The sequence below is a fragment of the Malaclemys terrapin genome, chromosome 4, assembly GCF_027887155.1.
Source record: "Malaclemys terrapin pileata isolate rMalTer1 chromosome 4, rMalTer1.hap1, whole genome shotgun sequence".
NCBI lineage: Eukaryota > Metazoa > Chordata > Testudines > Emydidae > Malaclemys > Malaclemys terrapin.
Window position 1 is genome coordinate 10,952,248 of NC_071508.1, and position 24,036 is coordinate 10,976,283.

At 44.0% G+C, this 24,036-nt stretch overlaps 1 protein-coding gene across 3 annotated transcripts in view; it reads left to right on the top strand.

The window, feature by feature from the left end:
- Positions 1 to 24,036, top strand: part of KCND3 (potassium voltage-gated channel subfamily D member 3) — a 236,023-nt gene that overhangs the window by 199,338 nt on the left and 12,649 nt on the right. For all 3 annotated transcript variants that reach the window (XM_054028737.1, XM_054028738.1, XM_054028739.1), the window contains exon 4: positions 14,258 to 14,359. In XM_054028737.1, the coding sequence (XP_053884712.1) occupies positions 14,258 to 14,359 (102 nt within the window). The remainder of the gene's footprint in view (positions 1 to 14,257; positions 14,360 to 24,036) is intronic.

A 24,036-nucleotide genomic window follows, 5' to 3' on the forward strand; every position in this document is an offset into this window, starting at 1 on the left:
GAGAATCTTGAGAGAACTACTTTTCTTGAGAGATTTCTGGCTTTTCCCCTTCTTGGTGTCAGTGAGAATTTAGCCTTATGGCTTCAAGGGGGAAAGCAGGTGAGACCTAGTTAGCAGCAAAGCTCCTGTCTTCACACAAATGCCACAAGTGGTGACAAAAAACAGGAAGGAAGGCAGCAAAACCCCCACAGACAATATTAGCTCTGTCGGCTGAACTGCTTCTAAACAAAATGTTTTTCAAAGTGTTAAGGGAGACCTCATTTCTCCTTAATCTCCTGGGGACATTGACACTTGTCCTTGTGTCACTTAAATTGTCCTGCTTTAAAAATAACCCGCTCAAATGCCTCATTGAGTTGGAAAGATTCTATCAAGCATAGCAAACAAAGTTGGTTTGTTCTACTGGCCTTTTTTATTTACTGGGACCAAGCTCCAGAAATAACAAGTATAGATCCTCTTTCACACTGCAAAGCTGATGGGGGGAGAGGGGGCCTGGGGGAAGCTGTTTGTACCAAGTCTGATGCTGCCTGCATGCTCACCAAGCATAAGAAAGTTCATTGTACATTAATTGGATAGACACTGTGTTGAAGAAATACAGGAGGTACCTATTGCTGCAAGATAATGACACTGGAGGGTGTCAATGTCAATGGAAAGGAATAGAAGGGTTTTGTGCATTAAAGAGTTTTGAAGGGGGCTGTTTAATTATGCACACTCCTCTCTTCTCTTCTGAGAGCAGAGATGTCCCCAAGCTGCTGCAATTACAGTCCAACTAATTATGGCAGTACCAAGCCCCTTGGCTCCAGCATCATATCCAGGGAGAATGAAATGTTGGCAATAAACTGTAGCAGGAACTCTGGGCTGTGTAGAATTATCTGGGTATGAACTTGGGGCCTGATACTGAGAGGTGCTGGGCACCTGCAAATCCCATTGCAGACCGCACTGCTCCACACCAGACCTGGGTTTGGGAATTCTGCAAGCTGTCATGGATTGTGGGATCTCAGTGATAGGTCCTGCAGCCTTTATATCCCAATAGGGCAATGCTAGGGAATAAGGGCTGTGCGACGGAACCCTCAATTTGTAAATGTAGGGCCATTTCTTCTCATTTCCCCTTCCCATTTATTACTGGCCTAGCCCTAAGCTTTCTATCTAAGTATTTAGAGACACTTGCCATATCTGCTCTCGGTGAACCCTTCCGTAGGCTAAGCGCATTCAGCCCCATCTTCTCAGGGCTCTGGTATTGCTTCTGAACAGAAGACCACGTGTCTTGCTTTCAATAGCAAAGAGGCATGCCAAGCTCGGCAGTTTCCTGGTCACACAATGTCAATGCCCTCCTGTCTGCAACACTAGGAGTCATGTGGTTTTCACTCAGGGTCTCTTCTTCTTCCTCTTCTCTTTTTTTAAGTTCAGTGCAGCCAGCCACAAAGAATCTAAAGGATGTTTGCCATTTGTTGGTTTATTTGTTGTTCCTTTTCAAAGGGCATGGCCTGGCCAGTTACTAAGCATGTGGTGTTTGGGGCCCTTGGCTAGTTGGCCAGTTTTGCAAGGTGAATGTGAAACCTGGTTAGTGTTTCCACTTTTTAAACAAAGGAGACTCAACTCTGTTCTAACAAATCCACTTCAGGCCCCAGTGCACATGCCTTCCTCTGGACTGCTGGCAAACAGGGCTGTCTAGGCACTGAGCTCATGTTACACACCTTTGCACAGCCCAACCAGTTTACGTGGGCCCTAGAAGTGCCTTTTCTGGTTGGCAGGTGTATTAGCCCATAAAAAATATATACCATGACTTGCCGCTCCGCTTTGCAGACTTCCCATTGCAGAGGGTATGCCCCACTCTTTGCAAGAAACCTCCTTTTGGTCCCACTCCAACATGGAAGAAAGCAGGGGTCTCACTCTTCAGTGCTATTACAGTGTGTGTGTGTGGGGGGGTGTTAAATCCTGTAGCATGTGTATGATTTGCAGCATTAGTCATGCAGCCTGTGTTGCCATTGGGCTGTAGTACGGTGGGCAACCCCTCCTAAAAGCACAGGCACTGACAATGGCAGCCAGCAGTACATTCGAGCAGCCAAAATGATTGAGGTGGGCAGGAATCTGAGCCAGGCATGTCTCAATGGCCGTCCCTCCTGAAGCTCTGCTCTGTGCTAAAGAGGCATACTTTGGAAGTAATTCTGGATAGCGTTGGTGCAGCTGGGGGATTGCTGTGGACAGTAAAACATGCAGAAACCCCTTTGAGTGGGGGCATGTCACTGCTGTTGGCAGACATTTGCTGGCTTGCCGAACACAGTCAAACCTCTAGAGCTGCCCCTGAGGTTCTAAGTTTGGCAAAATGAGTTCTCCCAAGTCTGGATGTGCCAAATCTTGGCTTGAAACCACAGACGGCAGGTGCTCAGGCTGCATCCCGGGAGGTTTTTTGGGAGCTTTTCCAACACAACGGGGGGGGGGGGGGAATTTGACTGAAGGGATGGGGGGGTTTCTACACACACACACACACACACACACACACACACACACACACACACAATGAGGGAGAAGTGTAAATACTCAGATGCCAAAGTATTCTGTGGACAACAGTGTTAAAGGGTCTTCACGATAGAATGGTTAGATTTGCTAAGCAAGCAAAGATAGTAGAACAGCTGATAATCTCAAAGTGATTAGCATGGTTTTAGTGCAGCATTTCACATGAGCTAATCTGAACTTGTCCACTTCCACCTGAGTATATAACTTCAGCTGCCACAGAGCTTCCACAAACCTTCAACAGATTCCAGGCCTTCGGTAAATATGCTTTTGAGTATTCTAGTTTAGTGTGCTCAGTATGTTTCATTTATTAGCCAGTGGCCTTTGCTTACAGCATTTTGACCCTAGAAGCTCAGGAAATGTGGGGTAGAAGCTTTGAATGCCTTCTTGTTCCATTATGAGCATCCAGCAAAGGACCAAACACCCAAATGTAGATAAGGGGAAGTACTATGCGACAGGAATTCATTTTCTAGAGCAGCTCTCATATAAAACTATATCCCAAAGTGCTTTACAGGACCGAACATTACATGCAACTAAAGAGTATATGGTATAAATTAGGAAAAGCAGTGGAATGGGCACATTGTCTGGCAGATGAATTAAAGCATTCAATCATATGACCAATAACACAGAGAAAGGGGAATAAAGGGAAAAGGGAGAAATAATATTGTTTTAGATAGGAGTCAATGAGGTGAACAGAGATACAGGGCAGATTATTCTAGGTAGCAAGAGCTACATCTGAGAATGTTTTTTCCACTGGCAGCTGTAAATCTGTGGAAAGGACGGAAGAAGTAGCAGTGGCAATGTTTAAAAGGGAATCAAGGCAGCACCAGGAAAAGTCAGAAATAAATGTCCTTCCGACTGTTTCGTTTTTGTTATTTTCTTCTTGAGAAGCACGTTAGATACAGCTTGTTCCCTGTGTTACAGCCCTCCTTCCTGTAGGCACGGAAAATGTGACGGAAGATGAAGAGTGATGATGATGAAGAGAATATTTAACACTAGATTTATGGCATCAACTTACCCCTGAGAAAGATGTCTGACACATCTGTCAATAGAGATAGCATTAGCATATGTGATTTGCTGCCAACTGGATTTGAAATTTTCAACGTGGCTGTCTCGTTCTTTTGGCTGACTCGGGGCGGGATGCCCTGGGAAGGTGGTTATCCTCTGGAGCATGGAAGGGAGAAGACTAGGAGAAGCTAACATTGAAACAATCTGGCTAAGCAAGGGAGGCATTATCAGAGCTCTGCTCAGATCCATCAGGGTAGAGGACAGGGAACTGTGATTTAAGGACCAATTAAAGGAAAAAGGTAGATTGCAGAAGGGGAAGAAATAAGGTAAAAACTAGAGTTGGTTGATATCTTTTCAACAACAAAAAAAACTGCTTTCCAAAGGAAATGAAAGTTTTTCTTGGAAATGTTCAGTTTTTTTGTCAAAAAAACACAAACAAAATATAATCAGCATTTTGATTTTTTTAAATGTTTCCCCCCCTTTTTACCTCCCACCTCCTCAGTGGAGGAAAGGGAGAGTAAGAGAGGGGGAACACTGAAAGTTATTGGAGGGTTTTAAAAAGTAAAGCATTTTTCTGATTGTCAACAAAAAAAAAATAGCAAAAAAAAGTCAAATGATTCATTTCCTTTGTTTTTTTTTAAACTATGTAACCTTTTCCAGCCATCTCTAGTTCAAACTCCTGCTTGTGTTCCCCATATTGCATAAGACAACTAGACGTCCCTAACCCATCCTCTGAGGGGAGGATTCAAACAGGTGAACCAGAGCTGAAAGGCTGAGTCTTCCACCCATGTGCACATACTTGAATACTGACCCGCTTTAAAATCATTTCTTTGCTCATCCATGGGGCACTGCACGTCTGTTGCAGTCCCTGATAAATGCCCCCTTTCTCTACTATCACTCATTAGTCATTACTGGGTTGTAGGCTGTAACACGCGAGCACCCATACAAATCTCCCCCATCCTTTGGTGGTTCCCTGGTCACCCACGTGAAAGGGTCTCCTCTCTGCTCCCTGCAGGGATGCGGTGCTGCGCTTGGAAAGCACCGCCCAGATGGCTAATTATGTAACACCGTTGATAGGATTTGTAATAGTTAATGTTGTCTTCTCCATCTCTGGTGTCTAAACAAACCAAATCTGAAACTGCCTAAGTCTGGTCAAGAAGGGCTGCTGCCAACATGCTCAGCTGAAAGTACTGAGGAGCCTGGTATTGAGCTCTAGTGATGCAGCATGGACTTTTTGTTCTATGTTTGTACAGCACCTAGCGCAGCGTGGCTCCTATGTGCTATGACTGGTACACCTAGGTGCCACAGTGATACAAATAATACATAATCATCATCATTTGGGGATATTGCCATCTGCTTGTGAGTACTCCACAAACAGAAGACGCTAAATTCATTGGAGAAATTGCTCCTTAGGAAATATTTACCCAGCTTCCTGCTCTGCCATGGTAAAGCAAAACTCTTCTGTTTACTATGCAGACTGTTGCGTGATGATAATTCGAGCCACCTGTTGTTCATCTAAGTGTAGCTGCTGAGACCCAACTCAGCATTAACTCTAAACAAAAATAACAATAAAGAGGCAATTTTCCATATTGTCCTCTAGCTCCATAATACGGCAGCAAGTTCATTTTAGTCCACATAAGAAGCACAAGCTTTGCTAGCTATTGAATCAGGACAATTAGGAGCCATTCTAGTAAGAACACGTAACAATGCTGGAATGCAAAAACAAGGGGTAGAGAAACAAGTAACCATGACAACCCTAGAGCTTTCGGCTGACAAATTAGAGGCCCATGCAGAATGTGAGGCAGGTTTCTTCCTGGGTGCTCAGGAAAGCACGGGAGGTGGCAGTGGCCAGTTTTTTATTGCTATTATTATAAGGACATGGGATTTGCCATGGGCTCACATTCCATCTTTTAGGACCCTTTTCCTCCTATTACTGAGTGTGACCACAGGGCCGGGATTGCAATGATTTCCCCTTTGGAAGGCGAAGGGGGGAGACATGGAGTCTCTGGGAAGAGAGGCAGAAACTAGAGCTGCCATTTGTAGTGAACAACAGCTACTCTGACGGACCTAATGACACAGGAACAAGTCTTATCAGCCAGCACATGCTGCTCTTTCCATTGACAGCCCATACCTGTACCGCTTTCTCTCCTTTATGTAGTGCTCCCACAACAGCCCCCACTACCAGCTAAGCCCACAAAGTGTGCTCCCCCAATAGGGTCAGCCAACGCTTCTCCCAGCTCGCGATTCCCATTAAATAAGCTTCGTGCAGCCAAAGGGTCAGTCATTCCACGCGGCTGTTTCTTCCAGGGAGGGTTTGGCCTCACAGGGGAAAGCTCTGGTCCCTAAGGGAGATTGAGTCAGACCCTCTCCACCACACATTCTTCTGAGAGTCCCCTTTGCCATTCCGTAGCTTCCTTCAGCCAGGCCCAGGCCCAGTGGCTGCACTGGGGCAGGCAACTGTCATACAAGCATGGGATAGTTAGCCCTTTTCCTGCCTCCCATGGGATGAGGTCAATAGATCACATTACAATCATTGATTGGGAAGCTATTCTGGGAGGAATGGGGATGTAAAAGAGTTTGTCACCAAATAAATGATAAAACTACCAGCATTTCTAAAAAAACACGTTATCGTTGTGGACAACAAAAGCCAGCTGGGGGTTTGGGTTTGGTTCCTTAAGTGAGAGGGTTGGATGTCCAGATAACTTTAGAGACAGACACTTTTGAAATCTGTTGCCATCGTTACAGGGCTGAGGTACAAACTAATTTTCCGGAAATCAGTTCTCAGAAAAAAAACCTTTTTTCTTTTCTTTCTTTCTTTTTTTTTTGTTGGTTGGTTTGTTTTTTGTTTTGTTTGGCTTCATCATCTCTCCTGTCTCAGTAAGGGGGAAAGAATGATAAAAGACTAAGCTTGCCAATTGGTACCATTTGCCTTGCAGAGATGATCGCTCTCTGTGGCTGGGTTTTGCCTGTTGGGCACAGCCGATGTTGAAAGAGCACTGGAGGCGGGGGATTGGCCTAAAAGTTACACTGAAGAGGACTGAGAGGGAGCACAGCTCCCCCTCTTCTTCTTGGCTCGGGCAAGCAGCGTGCCTCAGAGCTGCAACAAGAAAAGCTCCCCCTACTGTTCAGTCTACTTGCAACCAATGGCTATACCCATCACTGAGTTGTGGCATGCTCACCTTAACTCTGCCCATCAGTGGGTAAGGCTGTGATTTGTGTGAAAGAAGTTCTAGAGGCAAGATACAGAAAGACACAGAGAGAAATCACGGACAAATACATTTTATCATCCTGTGCGTGATAGTGTGATGCAGAACCTTCAGTTGTCCTGATGGGAGAAGGAATGCAGCAGCTTCTCTATTAATAATGCAGCAAGGCATGGGGCTGTTTTCTTTAGAAGACATTTATTAAGTGAAAAGTGTCTCTGGTTTGGGGACAGATTCTGACCACCCGATTCGTGCGGAATAGTGGCTTACTCCTTGAGTAGTCCCATTGATATCAGTATTCAAGGAATCAGGTACTATGCAATGTAAATATGCCTGGCAGAATCCAGCCCTGATTTATTAAGATTCTTGTGTAGCCCTGAAGGAAACAAGAAACATCACCATATAATTGCAGAAGAATGTTTAAGTTCCATATGTTAAATGCAGTCAAATCTTTCTATCTCATCAGTCACTCTATGCTTAGTGGAGAAGCTGAGGCCCCGTTAATTCCATATTCTGTGTATTGTTCTATAAATAGATTGCAAATCATGTCCTTCTGTGTTGGAAAAGATTAAACGATACACTGCATTTGAGACGACGATCTGTTGCTTTAATGGAGCCCAGGGTAAGATAAGATTAAAAGAATCACAGAGGAGTGGAGGGGAATCTTTCATCTGTGGAAAGCAATGAAGAGACCAAAAAATAAGATAAAGGTCTGACTTTAAGTGGCTCTATCAAATTATATAGGAGTATAATGAGCTCTACACAATTTAATTTCCAGATGCAGCTCTACCACAGCTCCCCCAAAGCAATAAAGAATGAATATTTAAACCTGGCTCAAAAGCTGTTTTAATGTAAAGATTTGAGGTGTTCAGAGGAAAATTCCATTTTTTCCTAAGGAAAAGAGTTAGACCAACAGAAATGTGATTTGTAGGAAATACACTGTCCTCTCCATCACTTCATTAGAACAGTGCTGCCTGCCTGTTGCAGCATCAAGCTGGATCTGGGACTGGCAGGATAATAACTGGCTATTATTACATGGGACATTTGCTTTTTAAACAGTTATTATTCCTCTCGATGCATGTAACACTAGCAATTCATAACTTCGCAGTCCAGCTTGTTTCCAAGCTTCATTTAAGGTGTCATGTCAGCTTCTCAGCATCCTAAGTAGAACAGATAATCAGTGTGTGCACTCCACTGCAAATGCAGCAGCTTCCTTGAATTTCTTGGCTTCTTTCCTTATTATTTTTGCACCGTGCTCTATTTTCCAGCTGCAAAGGGAACATGACAACAATAGGTCAGATCCTCAGCTGAAGTTATTGGACCTATGCTGATTTACACTAGCTAAGGATCTGGCCCATTGTTTTTCCAGAGCTCCATGTGTACTCTGGGCTCCAGCTAAGAAATAGAAGAGAAGTCTTTGACAAATTTCTTTTTGGTTTCAATGTTAATGGTGGACCTGAACGTTGTTGTAGACTAAGGCCATTTTACGAACAGTTGAAGATAACAAGAGGAATACAAGAAAGCACTTTCTTTCCATCTCCTATTTACTCTGACACTATAGCTAGGGTGGCAAGAGCCACTGCTTTCTAAATCCCTAATCTGGTTTGTTACATTTTTCCATATGCAAAGGGTAAGCATAGAATTTCTATCTAGAATGCAGATGCAAGCCTAAACTCTGCTCTAGAGAGCTGTGGAGCAGAACTATAGATCCTCAGTGTATACTGGAGAGGGGAATCTGGCCCTTACTGAATGGCTTTCACATTGCACTGTGGAACTAGAAAACCAAACCATAAAAGCCTTCAATTGGTTATCTTTGATGGTGGCTTTCTTTCAGATACAAGAATTAAAAAAAAAATTGTTGTGCAAGTAGTGCAATGCAGTACTCACTAGAGTAGACACCAAGAGTGCTACAGATATTCGAACCTCATTATTTAGAGGAAAAAATATGTAAGGCAGCTGTTAATTATCCAGTGTATTTGTGTTTTCTGCCAAGAATGCTCTTAGTGTGGTTTTCGCTGATAAAATTAGATGGGATGGCTAATGCTAATAACAGCTCCCAGCCCAGTAGGGAGGGAGCAGGAGTGGACGTAGGACTCTTACAAGACCTGACATCCTCTGCTTGTTTGGGATGGTTTAAAAAGACACAACTGATGTGCCAACATTATAAAGAGATTTCTTTTAGACCTCAGGGTATTGTACCTCAAGCCATACTCTAAGAAGGAATGTATCTTCCAAATCAAGGGCACAGAAAATCTGGATGGCCACAGGTATCTGGCAAGTAGGAAATGATGTCAGAGACTAATATTAGATAAACCAACAATGAAATCAGTCTCCCTTAGAAATATATGGAAATCAACAACAACAACAGATAGGTAGTTCCTAATCCTGCCATCTAGTACGAGCATCTCTTGGCCTATAACACCTGTTCCTTGCACCTTGCCTAGACAGATTAGAGATGTGGTGTTGAGATAGATGATGAGATACTCTGCCTTGGGACAGGCTATACTTCAGGTCCTCTTACGATTCCATTATTGATCCCCAATGGACAGTGTAGGGAGGTGACTACCAGGGTATTGCCATAATGTAGGGTTTGTCTGTCTATCTAGATATATCCCCCTCATCACCATGACATCTGAGCAGCCCACACACAATGTTTTAAGAAAGTCCGAGTGTCCTCCCTGTTCATTCTGTGCCGCTAGATTCTGCCACATTGCATCTTGAAACTGCAAAGGCTAGGGAGAGGATCCACACCTTTACTGACACCCGCCTTTCAGTCTCCTCACTGAGACAAATGCGGGCTAAGATAGCCAAATTAATGCTCTTAATGTGCAAATTGCTGTCATATGATTGTTATTATTTCGAATGAATTATCTTCCAGATTTGGTAATATGCACGTTGAGCTCCTGTGGTTTCCTAGCAACTCTTCCTACCACCTCCACTCTCACACACGCACCGGGGGCTGCTTTTTTCTTTTCTTTTCAGCTCTAACGGTGCCAAGATAATAGTCAGAAATAGTGATCTCAGGCCCTGCCTTGCCCTTTGTGAGTCAATAGGGCAGGTAAGATTTGGAAGGAATGCACTCTTCCTAAAGGCATTAGCAGCAGATCAACCAAAATACATGGTCCTCCCCTTGTCTGTGCCTACTAGAGCCCTCCCTCACCCTGCAAGCGTGGGTCTGGGATGACACAGCCAAGCCCACCAGTCTTTAAAATAGAATATGACAAAAGCTGCACTTAAATGCAAACCTTAATCCCTAGGGCCCCAACCCTGAAGTCGTTGAGGTTCTGTGTGGATACAAGGGTCCATTTCAGAACAAGAGCCTAGACCTGTATGTCTGTGGGCTGGTGCACAGTGTTCTCAGGGGAAAGTCATTGCCCCTGGAATTCACTGTCCCACTTGGTCTGACAGAGCCCAAGTCTGTTGGCCTTCCAGGCACACAGCAAGGTCTTCCATTAACTCAGGGCCTGTGGAGTGGGCAGCATGGAGAGGGTCATGGTGGGGTTGGGGAAGGTCCTTTTAGTGCATTTTGTTTGCTGCTGAGTATGTTTAAATCCTGGTCCATGCACCATGTCCATGCAATGGGGACAAAGCTGCCCCTGAGGGCCTGTTCTGGGTGCCTGGCTGGAACTGATTGTGCTCCAACCACCACTAGTCAGTGCAATGGCTTGCCAGCTTGCATAGATTAGAGCAGCCATGAGGCTTCTCGGACTTGCCCCCATCTCTGGGGCTGACATCGAGCTCAGCTGGATGGCAGAGTCAGGGCATTTACATTTCCTGGATGCTCATGTGCCTGGTGAGACACTAAAAGGAACAAGGCTGGGTTTTATTGTAAATTTCGGGCAGGAGGGAGCAACCCAGACATCACCCAGTGATGGAGACTGTAGGGCTGCCCAGAGCTGTGTGAAGATGGGCAATCGTTCATTATTTTAGGAGTTTGTCCACATGAATTGCGCACCCTCTGGACTTTGCTTTGAGTTTCAGGGTTGACCGAACCCACCAGATCAACCTGCAATGGCCCATTTCACCTAATTCCATGTGTGAGCACCAAGTGCGTCCTGGTTTCTATCCCGAACCATGAATCACAATCAGTGCTCAGTCCCAGTTTGCCTAAATGAAAACACAGCCGAGTGATGTCAGTGGGATTGCAGTACATCAGTAAAGAATTTGGCCACAAGTGACAACGGGGTGAAATTCACTCCTGTGCACAGGGTCAGTACAGGGTCTTTGCCAAGCCCTTGGTCACGCTCCATCATGCTCGGTCATCCATATCCTGCTCACCCCTAAGAAATGTAGGGCTTATATGGGATATAAGTAATGGATAGGCCTTTTGCCTCTGCACAGAGGTGAATTTCACCCCATACACATACATAAATATAGGCACACAAAAGCACATCAACGTCCATGACTGTCCTTCGTGGTCTACTCTTGGACACCACTTCCTTCCCTCACTCTCAGACTACAAAAATAGGTTTAAATCACCACTTTCCCAGCAATGTTTTATACCTATCTTTTAAATAACAACATCTGTTCCAAACTCTGAAAGCCATGGGGCTTAATTATTTAGTTAGCTTGTGGCCCTGTTTCAGGGAGGAAGAGCGAACAGATTCTCAGAGACGAACCATCCCCAGTCCATGTGGAGTACAGCTATTAATATTTGATCTCCTGCTAGCCTGGAGGCAAAGGGAATAATGTTCATCACAGGAGCCTAAGACTGAATTCACTATAACAAATAACTGAACTGATAATGATAGCGACAGAAGATGCTGGTGGAACCTTTTGTGCTGTAGCTACGAAGAAACTGTTGGGGACTCTTGAACTTCCTGCAGCAAAGGAACTGACATTTTGTCAAGAGCACAGAGGAAATACATCCTCTGTAATCATCATCAATTTAAAGACAGAGATCAATGGGCCAGACTTACTCCTGGTGCAGTTCAAGGGAGGGATGCACTAGATCCATTGTGAAAGGTGAGGAAAATGTACAAAGAGGTGTGCAGGTTTACTGTATGTGAAATAACTTTGTGGAATGCAGGTGAAATGACTCAGTAGAACATGACTGGTCCAGTGCAATGACTCAACAATTGCAATATCCACCTGAACATGCCTGCCAGCTGTCTAGGAAGAGAGGTTTATTGCATTTCCAAGTTGTGTGGAACCATTGCTCTCAGTAATGCTTACCCCCAAATCAAATTCAGATGTGCCCTGAGGCAACTGTAGTAGCATCATCAAGATGCATGTTTCAGCACAGTGTTTGCTGGTCAGCAGCTACTCTGTTTTCCTGGCTTCTTTCTTTCCCAAGTCAGACAATTCCTGCAAAGACTTCTATAGCTGTGCGGCTGTCATGGTTACAGTCATTAAAATGATTAACAGGACAGTAAAGGGGTGTGGGGAAGGAGAAAAAAAACAGGAAAGAGGGGATATCATTGGCTCATAGACTTTAAGGTCAGAAGGGACCATCATGATCATCTAGTCTGACCTCCTGTGCACTGCAGGCCACAGAACCTCGCCCACACACTCTTTGTCATTTTTAAATGCTCTGATGGTGTCAGATCTCATACATTGTGAACTAAGCTGCTGCCAGCTTGTGTTGGATGTACCATGGGCCTGCCATAGAGCACGGGGTGAAATCCACCATCCATCTAAGTTAATGGCAGTTTTACCATTGATTTCAGTGGATCCAGGATTTCACCCAGCAACTCTGAGCCTTAGTGTTAAAAATGGGTGCTGGGAGCCAAAGAAATCTGGCCAAGATTTAGAAAGACGACTCTTGGTTTTGGGTACCTCAATTTTTGGGTGCTCAAATGGGCTCGTGCTGAACTCCCACCCTCTGAAAACAAGGTGTGTCAAGGTGGGGCTCAAAATCATTAATCACTTTTGAATCTCCTGGCCTCTGTCTCCTAACTGAAGTTGCAGAATAGTGCTCAGAACATGCCTGGGAAATTGTTTGTGTGCACGAATTAAAGTGCATTCGGTTAAGCAAATCTTTCAAATCCAGAGTGCTTAAGTCACTCGTGCATACATGGTAATACACTTTCTGGAATCATTATGCACTATAGACCAATCATGGCTTTGCTCTTGCTCTTGCTGCACTGTGTCCATTAACCACCACTAATTAGAAAAGAAAACCTGGCATTCTATACTATTTAAAAGATCAGGCAGTCTTTTAAAACACAACCTAATATAATTTTTTACAGTAGTAATTATTTCATGTATCTACCTTTCATGGAGCTTGGGAAATAAATACTGAATTAACAATACATTTTAAAAAAGCAAAGCACTTCACAGAGAAGGAGGCAGTATTTGAACAGGCAAATTAGAAAGAGTTAAAAACCATTTGATCACTTAATGATCGACGCTAACTGAGTCTTTATATGCTTACATTAGTCTATACCACTTTTCTATAATTTAGTTCAGTCCTCTAACTAGAAGTTATGGGGTCTGTCGATAAGACCAGGCCAGGCAGGGTTAACTAATTACAAGAAACCAAACATTAGGTAAATAGATTTTTTCCCTTCTTTCCGAATAGCTTATTTGTTGTGGCAGAGAGATTTCTGTCTATCTAGGAGGGCATATATTTTTCTGGAGAAAATTATTCTCCTGTTACCATATATCCAAGTTAACAAACACACACTGCTGCTGGAGGAGGAGAGAAGGAACAAACAAGGTGTTTTTACAGTCTCCATGGAGAGAATAAGAGACTAAGAGATAGATAGATAGATAGATAGATAGATAGATAGATAGATAGATAGATCCAATTATTAATCTATGCCAATCAGCTCATAGGTGGGGCAAGTTAATGATCTGCCCTATTCTGTATCCTTCTTGTCTCCTATTATTAACCATTTGTGTCGTAGTTACACCTACAGTCCTCCACCATATCAAGGCCTTATTGTGCTAGGTGCTGCACAAACATATAGTAAATGACTCTCTGTGCCACAACGTGTTTACAGTCTAGAAGATAAGGCATCACAGAGGGATTTCACATGCAAGCAAGTGGGAGAAATGGGGCATAGATGAGTTGTGTGCACAATCTGTACCAACTATTGAAATCTCTCGCTTTCTCTCTTAAACCACACCTCTGAGTTTCACATGATAAGCTATATATCTACACACACAGGTAACACAATCCTCCCATGTCAGAGACAAGAAACATGTAAGAGGTGGGTATCTCCAGTTGGATGCCCAAAATATGGAGAAACCCAAAAATATCACTAAGCATGTTTGAGTAGGTAGCCCCCTACTCTTTAAGGGGAGGCCATTGATGGGTTGTGAGAGGTCAGCTCTGGTAATGTCTTGAGTCCTCAGATTTCCTTAATCTCCCTCATTTGAGTTTTAAAACTGGGTTGCAGGTAGGAAGTGCAAAAGGCTGCGCTGGCTGCTGATCGTCTCCTAGCCATAAATTCCTTGTATTTTCATCTCTCTGATTTTTCAGCTTCCATGAAAACTGTGTATTTTCTTTCCCCCTATTTTAGTAGAGGTGGAACAGTTGGCTTGGTGTGTAAAAGTAAAAATATGTCAATAAATCTTGCTTCTCTTTACAGAAAGCCCGGCTGGCACGGATACGAGTGGCCAAAACAGGCAGTTCCAGTGCTTATCTTCACAGCAAACGCAACGGCCTGCTGAACGCAGCCTTGGAGCTGACGGTACGTGCCGAGAAAATAATCCCTTTCACAGCGGAGTCTGAAAAGTTCTCCATCCCAATCAAACCCCGTTTCGGTTGTTCCTCTCCACCACAAAGACACACCTAATTGCTTGTTATTCAGCGTGACAGCTTCACATGTTGAGTTGTGCTACGCTATAATTACACTACAATTTACTGTGTGTGCTATATGTAGAGACAGCTGGAATTCAGCTGCAAAACTGGAGAGGGAGGGAGGGACTTTCTGGGGCTCTTTCTTGAGCTAGGAAAGAGTCCATCTTTCTAATGATGACAAAGAGCATTCATGGACCAGATCCTCAGATGGTGTGAGCTAGCATAGCTCCATTGGAGCAGTCCCCATTTATATGAGGTGAGGATCTGGCCCTACCATACATTTCTGTCATCTTTAATAAGGAGTTGCTTGTTTCCAAATCTCTATATATTCGTAAGTGTGCAAAGCCTTATTACAAAGTGCCATGCTGTGCACAAAGAGCTCAAACCTTGCTAATTTCTACTTTACTAATCCATAGGCGGGATGACGCACAACCCAACACCTGTGCATGCACAAATTCGCGCGCACACACACAAAATGGACTCACTCTCACCCCATTTCTCAGAGACAGCCCTGTAGTGAGTTTTCATATTGCAATCCACCAGCTTCAATAATTTAACGAAATATTCTGCTGATCACTCACCAGCATGCTCTGATATATCACAAGCCATTCACATCCCCCTCTCCCACCAGAAATGGACAAGATTTCTGGTAATGTATTATTCTTGATTATCTACACACACAAAAATTGTTCCCCAGGGGCTTGACCCTGCAAGGGGCCAGCTGCTGTCAGCACCTTTTGCCCTTGACATGAGTTGAGGTGCTTGACCTTTCAGCTCAGCCCTGAACCACGGGTGGCTTGAAAGCCACACCATGCCAGGACTGGTCCTGGGAAGCAGTGTGATTCAGAGATACTTCTTTGGGGCACGATTCCTTCATACTTCCTCCTCGCTCTGGCGGTGGGGCTAGTGATTTGCTGCTGGCACGACAGCTGACTAGTGGGACACATAGTCGACTCCCCCTCACCCCCCCAGCTCTTGGGCAGAGGGCACTAAGGAAGTCAGCCACACCTGTTTACTCCTGCTCCCCAACTCTAGCTCACCTGTACAGGGTATAAATAGGATTCCAACTGCCCTGCATGGCATGCAGTCCAAGTCACAGTCTAGCCTAGGTTCTCTCTTTTACTCTCTCACTAATGGTTCTCTTGGTCAGGGTGTATCAGCAAGGCTCTGCTGTCTCTGGGAAATCACATAGGGTATTTTATTCTCGTACTGTGACATGCTAAATACACCAGGAAGTGGCCTTCAAACTGCCACACACACACACAAATTATTTCACTCCTCCAGTGTTGGCAATTCTTGTGATTTTACTGCGTATCTTGCAATTCGGTGTTTTTGTTAAAGCCCCAGCTCCTGGAGTCAAGTGAATACATCAGAATCTGTTTCTTTTTAAAAAAAATAAGCTTCTAACCCTCTTGGTTGCAAAGAAAAACTAGGAAACATGAACACTAAAGACTCAAAAGCTAGTAGGCAAATAAAAAGAACCAAACATTTATTATTTCCAAAAATCTCATAATTTTTAAGCCTATCTCATGATTTTGGAACACTTGAGTTTGGCAATGCTGTTCTTCTGGAGCTATGTTACCATCAGGAGGAGCTTGTGAGTAGAAAAAGCCAGCACTTGCAGAGTTGGTGAGTCACTAGCATGAGATCAGGGAACTGTGGAGGGATTCCTGGAAGCATTAGCCCTGAAATTATTACAGGGTCACAATTACTGGATTGCAGGAATGAGGACCCAAAGACTGTCCAGCAGGAGAGGAAAATGTATCACAGCTCCTGTTCTGTGCAGCTCGGTGGTTTTATTTTTAATAGCAAGGTATCCAGAGGCTAATATTAGCTATTCATGAGAAAGGAAAGTTTTAAGTGCGTCAGATTGCTCGGCAGAATCAGTGGAAATGAGAGAAGGTTGCTACATTAAAGCCCGCTCAAGACCTGAGCAGGAATTAACACGTTTTGTGGGTTTAATTTCAAATAAATCAGTCCTCGGTGCACATGGGGAACAGAAATTGCATAATTGAGCCTTGAGAGCTGCCTAATGCTGTGTTCACGCATCCATACTCTGGACCTAATCCTGCAAACACTTACTACTCTGCCTGATGCTGCTTCATGAGTGGGTTTTGCAGGTATAAAACCCTTCACTTGTACTCAGTTCTTGCCAAGTCAGATGGAACACTTGCCACTGTAAAAGTGGAGCCAGGGCTTCAAGATTTGGCCTACAATGTCTCTCTCTGCGTTGCTTGTTGGGGTCTGATCCAACTGCCATTTGAGTTGAGTGGGGGCTGGATCACAGACATAGGAATCACCATGCCCTTTAGGCTGGGCACATGCTATGCAGCCCCTTAATTCTGCGGGTAGCCCCACTGGTTTCAGTGAGATTACTTCCCGAGGAAGGATGTTACTGAAAGGGATTAAGGGCTGAAGACTCTGGCCCTCAGCTGCCATGATGTCTTTTCAAACTGATTCCAAAGCGGCACATTGCATCAGACACTAGACTGGGATGCACAAGAGCTGGGCTCTGTCACTGACTCGGTGTCATTTCATTTCCCCTCCTCTAAAATGCGGACAACAATGATATTGACCACCCTTTGTATATGGCACAGAGATCTCTGGATGAAAATGGCTCTAGAAGCACGAAGCAAATCTGAGAGCTAAGTTCTCATTTTCCACGTTTGTCACAACCCAACCTAGCCAAATGGGAATTCTGCCACCTCAGCCTAGTGACCGTCCATGTCGGAATCCAATTCACCACTCACGAGCCTTCGATTCAATGGCAGGCAGTTTCTCTCGTACTCTGCAAAGGGTCCCCAGCCTCTAATGCCAGTGAGGCCTTCTGAAAATTAAACCGTCTCAGCTGGTTACATTTTTTTTTAGCACATACTGTAAATAGAGTTTGCCAAATCAAACCGTGAAACCTTTGAAGGAGGCACAGAATGGTTACGACTTGGCCCAGGACTCGGAGAACTAGCTCAGATGAGTTAAAAAGATTCTGTTATTTCATCAGGAGGCAACATGCACTGTTGCACTGAAAATTTAAATCATGCCTGGGGGTTTTGCTGGTCTTTTAATTGTACTATTTAAAGATGCCATGGCAGCTCAGCACAGATGTGTGGCTCTCACTTGATTTTCCAGCCTGTCTTGCCAACGTGAATCCCGTCACTTCTCTTTCAACGAAGCCATTCTGCCAGGCAGCTCACAGAATGGCTGCTGGGACACAGATGCAAAAGTCCAGAACGTATTAGCCTGAGAGCAATAATTGGCTGCTAGGTTCGTTTCTGGCTTTTGCCCAAAATGAGTTAGGAAAGGGGTCTTTTTTTTTTTTTTTTTTTTTTGGCTTTGTGGCTACTGCAGATGTTGTGACAACTGTGAGGGACAGTGGCAGAATCTGCCCAGTGATTTGCCAGTCTCAGATTATTTTAAAATGTACAGAAGAAAGGAATCTCTTTTTTGTAGTTGCCGTGTTAGATAATATTTTGGTTCCTGCTACTGGACGTACCCTCATGGGCAAATGAACATTAATTACATAGTAGGTACACTTGGTTATATATCCTATTCTTGAAGCAAGCCCAGAACTTGCGTCAACATTAATGGGACTTTCATGTGTATATCTAGTGACAAGACTGCCTTAGGGTAAGCAATAATTCCAAGTGTAATTACTATGTAGTCCTTATTAGCAATTAGCGTGAAATTTTCATTGTTTACTACTATGTAATCAATATATAATTGTTTTGTAAATACTCAGTAGTAACAGTTTGAGATAAGCCAGAATGGAAGCATTAGGACTTATGAGTCCCAAAATACTTTTTCTGGAGTCCTGAGAGGTTATCCAAGGAAATCACTACCACAGATAACATTCTGACTGAATGGTCAGCATCCAGGGGGCTTTGGGGCATGCAGGAACCTGGGTCTGATTCTCCTCTCACACAAGTGGAGTTACTCCTGATTTATGCCAGCTTATGTGTGGGGAGAATCAAGCCATGTGTCTTCAGCTTAGAGCGTGGCAGTGTAAAGAGCAGAAGAGGAGGAGGAGGGATGATCAAAGGAGAGCAGTGTGGAGAGAATATTCATTCCTGAAAGGCGGCACCGACTTTCCCTTCAGTGAAACGTGGGTTTGTGGCATTGGGTATTTGCCATGCAGACGCTGAATAGGCAGGTTTTGTATCCTTTCATTTATGGGAGCAAGTGATGCAGTGTTAATAGATGGAACGTTAGACATGTTCAAGTATTGATGGGCATGTACCTTGTAGTGGCTGCAGCCTATACAGTATACATGAGCCTTAATCTCCTCTTGCCACTAACACCTTACAGCTGCGCTGCTGTAAGAGCGCTTGTGTAGCCACCCTATGCCGACGGGAGAGAGCTCTCCTGCCAACGTAGCACTGTCCGCACCGGTGCTTATGTCAGTGTGATTTACATCGCTCAGGTGGGTGTTTTTTCACACCCCTGCATGACGTAAGTTATACCAACAAAAGTGGTCGGGGAGACAGGATTCACTTCTTGTTGAAATGATAGGAGGTCTGCGTTTTGAAACAAGACTGTTTTGAGATCTGTCCCTTCTTACAACCAAGAACTCTCGGCAGCCACAATATTGATAAAGGGCAGAATCACCCGCATGGAAAGAGTACAATTAGCTTCTATGCCAGTCCCTCTGTAGTCAAATCTGTCCAACTTTGTTCGCTGAAATGCCAAGCATAAGAGAGAAGACAACCCAGGGAGTTCTTCAGATTTGTGAAGCTGGATGCCACATTCAAGAAGCAAGTCTTCCCCAAGGCCACCAGCAGCTCAGTGTGTGTCTTTCAAGTGCAAACTGGGGATGGTGGCTGGCATCATTTTCCCAGAACCTTGCAGAGGTAGGATCCCAGATCAAATTCTAAACACTCCCTTGGGCTTTTCATTACAGACAGATTTTTCTTCTAATGAACCCAGATTGCTTTTGCATGGAGCAACGCAGGTCTCATTCTCTACTGGAATGTGCTCCTGGATAGAACAGCCACTGCCAGGCATTTGTGTGCTCAGACTGTCTATATGCATTTGTTGCTGCAGCTGTTATTATCTTCTGTTTCCCCACTCTTTTTTGCATGCTGAGATGTGCCAGAAATTTGCAGTGTCTGTTTCTGAATGTACTGAGCTGGAGGAAAAGCAGGAGCAAGGAAGATAAGGCAGGAATCCAACCCTCAGTGCTATTTTTTTCTGATAATATCCATCCCATGATCTGCTTTTCCATACATTTCAAGTCTGCCCTCGGGGAGAGGGAAGGGGAGGAGAGAAGTTGCCAACACTATGTATTCTGCCGTGGAATTTAGGTCTTCTACCAGAGCCAATGAAGCCTTGTTTCCTTGGCTTTCAAGTTCCATTCATATTTGCTCTCCAGCATGATGTGCAAGGACCTGATAAGTGGGAACAAGCCCCTGCCTAACCTGAGTTTACATCATTGATGCTACTTTCCTAAGTAATCAGTTGGCATGGGCAGAAGAGGGGTGGCAAGCTAATATAGTACGATTTCAATGGTTGAAAGCAAGGACAGTATCTCTTTCCTACTGGCTACTCTCTGATATACTCGTGTTAAGCATTTTGTTGTTCTGTATGCCTCTTCTTCACATAATACGTAGAATTCCAACGAGTTGGAACCTGTTGCTATCTGGGCAATCTCTTTTCTTCTTGCAGTTAGAGTAATGTTTCACTGGCTGTGTTAGGTGTCAGCTGACTTCCTGTGGATTTCTAAAGTGCTGGGTATTCTGCAGGAAGTGACAGATGTCTGCCTTTACTCAGGGTGCCAATGATAGAGTTTCCATCCTTAAATTTCTACAGCATCTGGCAAATTTATCTCATGCAACACATTCAGGACCTGTGCAAAGCAGGGAAAAGGCACCTGTAACAGTCTGTGGCAGTCCCTGCTGTAGGCTATTTGCAGCATGTTGTCTCACCATGCGGTTTAAAATGTTTCCACTTTTCATTAGCTTTGGAGCCAGACATAAACAGTAGAGAGACACCAGACTTGAAGATGACCCAGACCAATGCTTTAATCACAAAACCATCCTTCCCCCCAATACAGCTATTGCTACAAGTCCATAACCTGGGAGCCCCTGGGAGCTGAAAAAAATGGGTCCTGCCCCCTCATCACAAAATAATCATGTGTTTCACTGCCCATTTATGATTTTTTCTCATGTTGCTGTTCCAAATGGCTTTTTAACACAAATGTCCTGACTGTCCAACCTTTACTGATTTCTGTGAAAAAGCATGCAAATCTCTCTGCACAGATGTCCTGGATCAATGCAGCAAACCTTCAGGTCAGTTTCTTTCTATCTTCATGCTACAAAGCACCTCTGGTTCTCAGAGAGATTAACGTTACTTAAAGCCACCAGTTGCAATGGTCTGTTCCTTTCTTCTTTTAAGTAAGATTTAGCTTTATACTGCTGCACTTGCTTTATCACATACGCTGTCCTCCACAGGAGATATTCAGATGCAAAGTTCTTTTCAGTTTCTATTCCTTCTCTCCATCTGGAGAGGTTTAGCTAGTGAACTCTGCAGGCTATGCACAGGACCTATTTGATGCGTTAGTTGACTTGGGTTACTATTAGTAAGAAAACCCTAAACCGTTTGGGGTTTTTTTAGCCCAATCCTGAAAATACCTTCTAGAAATGTCCCAGCACAACAGTTTTCAAGGCAACAAAGCGGAACAGCCTCCTACCAAGGAGAGATTCCCTCATATCAGTCTATACATTGTTTGTGCAGTCAGTGACCCCTAATTATGCCCTGACGTGCCTTTGGTTTAGCATCAGTCAGTTTGCCTGATTTTCAGAGATGCCAAGTTAAACATCACGGTACGATCCTGGGTGTGGCTTTAGGCACATTCAAAGATGCAGCCAAATGCTCAGTGTATCACACGAGCCACGTAGGTGTGCTGGACATCAACTGAGTTAAGCACAACTGATTTAAATCCTTTAACAACCCTAGATGAAGTCAGCCATAGATGCCTACGTTAAAATGTTCTGCTTTCTATCCCATCCCACCCATTTGCTTTCTTAAACTTTTGGATGCTGCTGTTATGTGCCAGAAACAGGTATGCAAGGCACATGTGTCAACTTTTATCTTTCAGCTTCGAGCATCACAGAGGAGTCTCTCTGCCAGGCATCTACTGCTGAGACATCTAAGGAGCTTAAGGGGGTCACTTGCAAACATTTAATTGTCTTTTTAGTATGTCTAATTGTCTTTGAAAATTTTAGCCACTGAATACACAAAGATTAATGAGTATGATCACAGAAAACATGCCATGAAATTGGGGTAAATTTCAGGGTCAGTGGGTTTAAAGAAAAAATGCTTAGCAAAGTAGTTCTTAAAACTGCAACTATGGAATGGAAGAACTAATATAATCCTTCTTTTGGAATAGCAGAGAGACTTGCCAAACAGCTTCTTCTTAGCTCCTTTCTTCCCATTTCTGGAGCATATCCGATTTTCAAATTGAAAAGTGAATGATGCATGCAATACTTTGAGAAACATGCATTTGTATAAGACACAGAGAGAGCAGATTCACGGGTTTACATACTGTGATACACAAACCTCGACTGTGGCACTCAAAAATGTGCTTATTGGAAATCCTCTCTAGCATGTGTGTTTAATCTATGCCCAGTTTCATGGGGCTCCAGAGAGATCTTAGAGCAGATTTATTTTCTTTAAGTAGATATTTACCACGCTGAGCAAGCAACTGAGAGTGCTTTCAGATATCTTCCTTCCTTACCTGACCCAAAAAAGCATGTAAATGGTGAATTTAAGTAAGTAATGTTTGTATATAATTAAATGGATCTAATATCTTTCTGCTGAATGATTGAATTGTAAGAACAATGAAAGATTAGACTCTGAGCTCTCTGGGGTTGGTTGTTTGTAGGGTGCCTAGCACAATGGGGCTCTGATCCCTCTCCAGAGTCCTTACACTATGGCAAGAGAAGCAATAATAATGACATCATGGTCTAATGGTCAGCGGACAGGCATAGGCAAGAGGAACATCTGAGTTCTACTCCCAGCTCTGAAGCTGACTTCCACTATCCCCTCGGGCAAGTCTTTTTACCTTTCTATGCCTCAGTTTCCCCACAGAGCTATTAATACTGATCTCTATCAGAAGGGTGGCATTGGGGTTAGCTGGTACAGGCCTTTGAAGACAATAAGCTTTGTCAAAGTGCTGAGCGTTATTATGCATACACGGTACTGCAGCTCTTTTGGATTTCACAGTCCCCCTTTGGATTTGTTATTTGTAGTAGACAGGGCCCTCATCATTACAAAGCGAGGCTTTCCGTTTGTCTTATACCTGCTATCTGTGTCTCTCACGAAAGATAATTCAACAGCAGCATGAAACCCTCACCCAGTTAGGGGCTTAGAGGAGACTAAGAACAGGTAGCATTCCTGCTGCTAGCTGATCATGGTTTGGGAGGCCAGGCTCTCAGCAGCTAGGACAAAACTTCTAGGAAGACAAGATTAAGCAAAACACTTGCTGTGGGGTCCCTACTTTACTGCAAAGGTTTCTTGTGAAGTCAAAAGAGCGCGCGCACACACACCCCAACAACAACTAAATCATCCTCTCAGGTCATTTTTCTTTTGTGCGGCTTGAATACTTATCACTCGCCTGCCCCCAAAATTCAGCCCAATGATTAAACCTGTCTGACGCTGCCTGTCCTTGCTCCTAAAGACCCATCCTTTTTGTCTTGCCTGCTAGCAGCCAACCCTCTTTTAAAGGTTCTGAGCCTAACGCATCTCAGCTGTGCATGATTCCAGCCCAGCTGGGAGTGCCTGCCTGAGCTGACTCTAAAGAAGATGCTGTCAGGGAATTTTAACTCAAGAAACCCACCCTGCTGTCTGACTTAGAGAGTGAGCTCTTTGGGGCAGTGTTTGTACAGTGCCTAGCATGATGGGGCCCTGATCCATGCCTGGGATTCCCAGGTACTACCACAATACAAATAATACAATCCTAATTCATAGAAGTCACAACCCCCCTCAGAAAACAGGGCTTTTTCTTTCGAGGGGCTGCTGCTAATGCCCTCCGATCAAATCTCTCGTGCCAACGCTACATGTTCCCCAGTAAAATCTACTTTACTTCTACTAATAGTGATGATTTATTAATAATAATAATAAATAATAAGAATGTGCACATCTCCAGTGCCTTTTATCCAAGTTGCTTTTCAAACAAAGGGCTTGAGCCTGTGAAATACCAGACACCACCAGCTCTCATTGAAACCATAATGGCACTCAGCCCCCGCACAGAAGCCTTATCATACCACACCACTAGAGAGCAGATGAACATCAGTTCCGTGTTAGCAGTCTGAAGGCAGATAAAGAGATGTTACTAGAGCTGGGACCAGAACCCAGGAATCCTGGCCCTTACTACTATCAGTCTATTCAGTAACACCCCACAAAGCCAATCATAGGCTGTTTTTTCCTGCTCCCCGTCTTCACTATTTCACTTAAGACCACTGTATGGTTTGTACCATTCCCAATCCAAGAGACAGGATCATAAAGCCACATACCACCTGATTCCTGAATTATACCCCAGCCACTGGTTCATTCTTGACCTAAAAGGAGAATAAC